The 974-nt window shown below is 51.5% G+C and overlaps 1 protein-coding gene across 1 annotated transcript in view; it reads right to left on the bottom strand.

The window, feature by feature from the left end:
• LOC113457152 overlaps positions 1 to 691 on the bottom strand; it is a 5,277-nt gene extending 4,586 nt beyond the window's left edge. Inside the window, exon 1 of the mRNA XM_026783674.1 lies at positions 501 to 691. Coding sequence (XP_026639475.1) covers positions 501 to 547 — 47 coding nt within the window. The 5' untranslated portion in view covers positions 548 to 691. The remainder of the gene's footprint in view (positions 1 to 500) is intronic.
• Positions 692 to 974: the final 283 nt, after the last annotated feature.

Raw genomic sequence — 974 nt, forward strand, 5'->3', positions numbered from 1 at the left:
CAGAGAGAGACAGCACCTGCAGCCCCATTCAAACTTCTATAATGTGGGCAAATATGGGTTCTTTTTTTCTCAGCATATGAACACAAATGGGGGCTGGCTCTGTGAAATCTACCCTGGGTGTTATTGATCAATGTTCTTTTTCTGAGGAAGAGAGGTTCAGCTCTAAACTACCAGCAGTTGCCTTGGGATGCCAGAGGTGACTCGTCATGCCCTTCCTAACAGCTCCACTGACCCTATAAACCTGCATGTTACAGCCATCCCAGAAACATTGTCCCTGACCACCAAGTCACAAGGCCTCTCCCAGGTATAGGTGGTCTGAGAGCAGACATCTTGGAGCCCACTCACCCTTCTGCCCTACCTGCCAGGTACCCCATCAAGAGGATGGGGTCCTGCTCTTGGCTGAGATCCCGTCAGCTACCTCACTATTTTTGGTAAGGGGAGCCTATAAAAGGACAGAGAGGGAACTATTCTCTGCTGGACTGGGGCTAAGGTGTGCTTACCCTTTTGATGGTGGTGTTTTCCGCTGGTGGAGGTGAGCGTGAGTCATGTTGGAGGAGAGGTGATAATAGGTAGAAGAGCCCCAGCCCACACACAAAGGCAAAGATCATGTCCATTGTCCAAGTAGTGGAGCTGGGGGTCAGCTATGAAGGATCAACACTTTCCAGGAGAGAGAGAAAATTCTCCATCTGAATCGCACTGCTGCTCTCAGGCAACTGACCGCTGAGAGTTCTCTCTGGAGTTGGCAGCTGGGCCCAGGCCAGCATCACAGAGCTCCTGTCTCCCTGTCACAAAGGGCTCCTGAGTGTGGGGGAGGGGCCTAGGAAGAGCTGACCAAACAATCACTCCCTGTCCTCCAGGCTTCACGTGGGCTCCATCCTCCTCAGGCTTTTGTGTCTGTTTCCAATTCCACCTTCACACTCCATCAGAAATAAAGTCCTGTCCATTTTCTCTTCCTCTTCTACCCCCAGAGAGAG

The sequence above is a fragment of the Microtus ochrogaster genome, chromosome 19 (assembly GCF_000317375.1).
Source record: "Microtus ochrogaster isolate Prairie Vole_2 chromosome 19, MicOch1.0, whole genome shotgun sequence".
Classification (NCBI taxonomy): Eukaryota; Metazoa; Chordata; class Mammalia; order Rodentia; family Cricetidae; genus Microtus; species Microtus ochrogaster.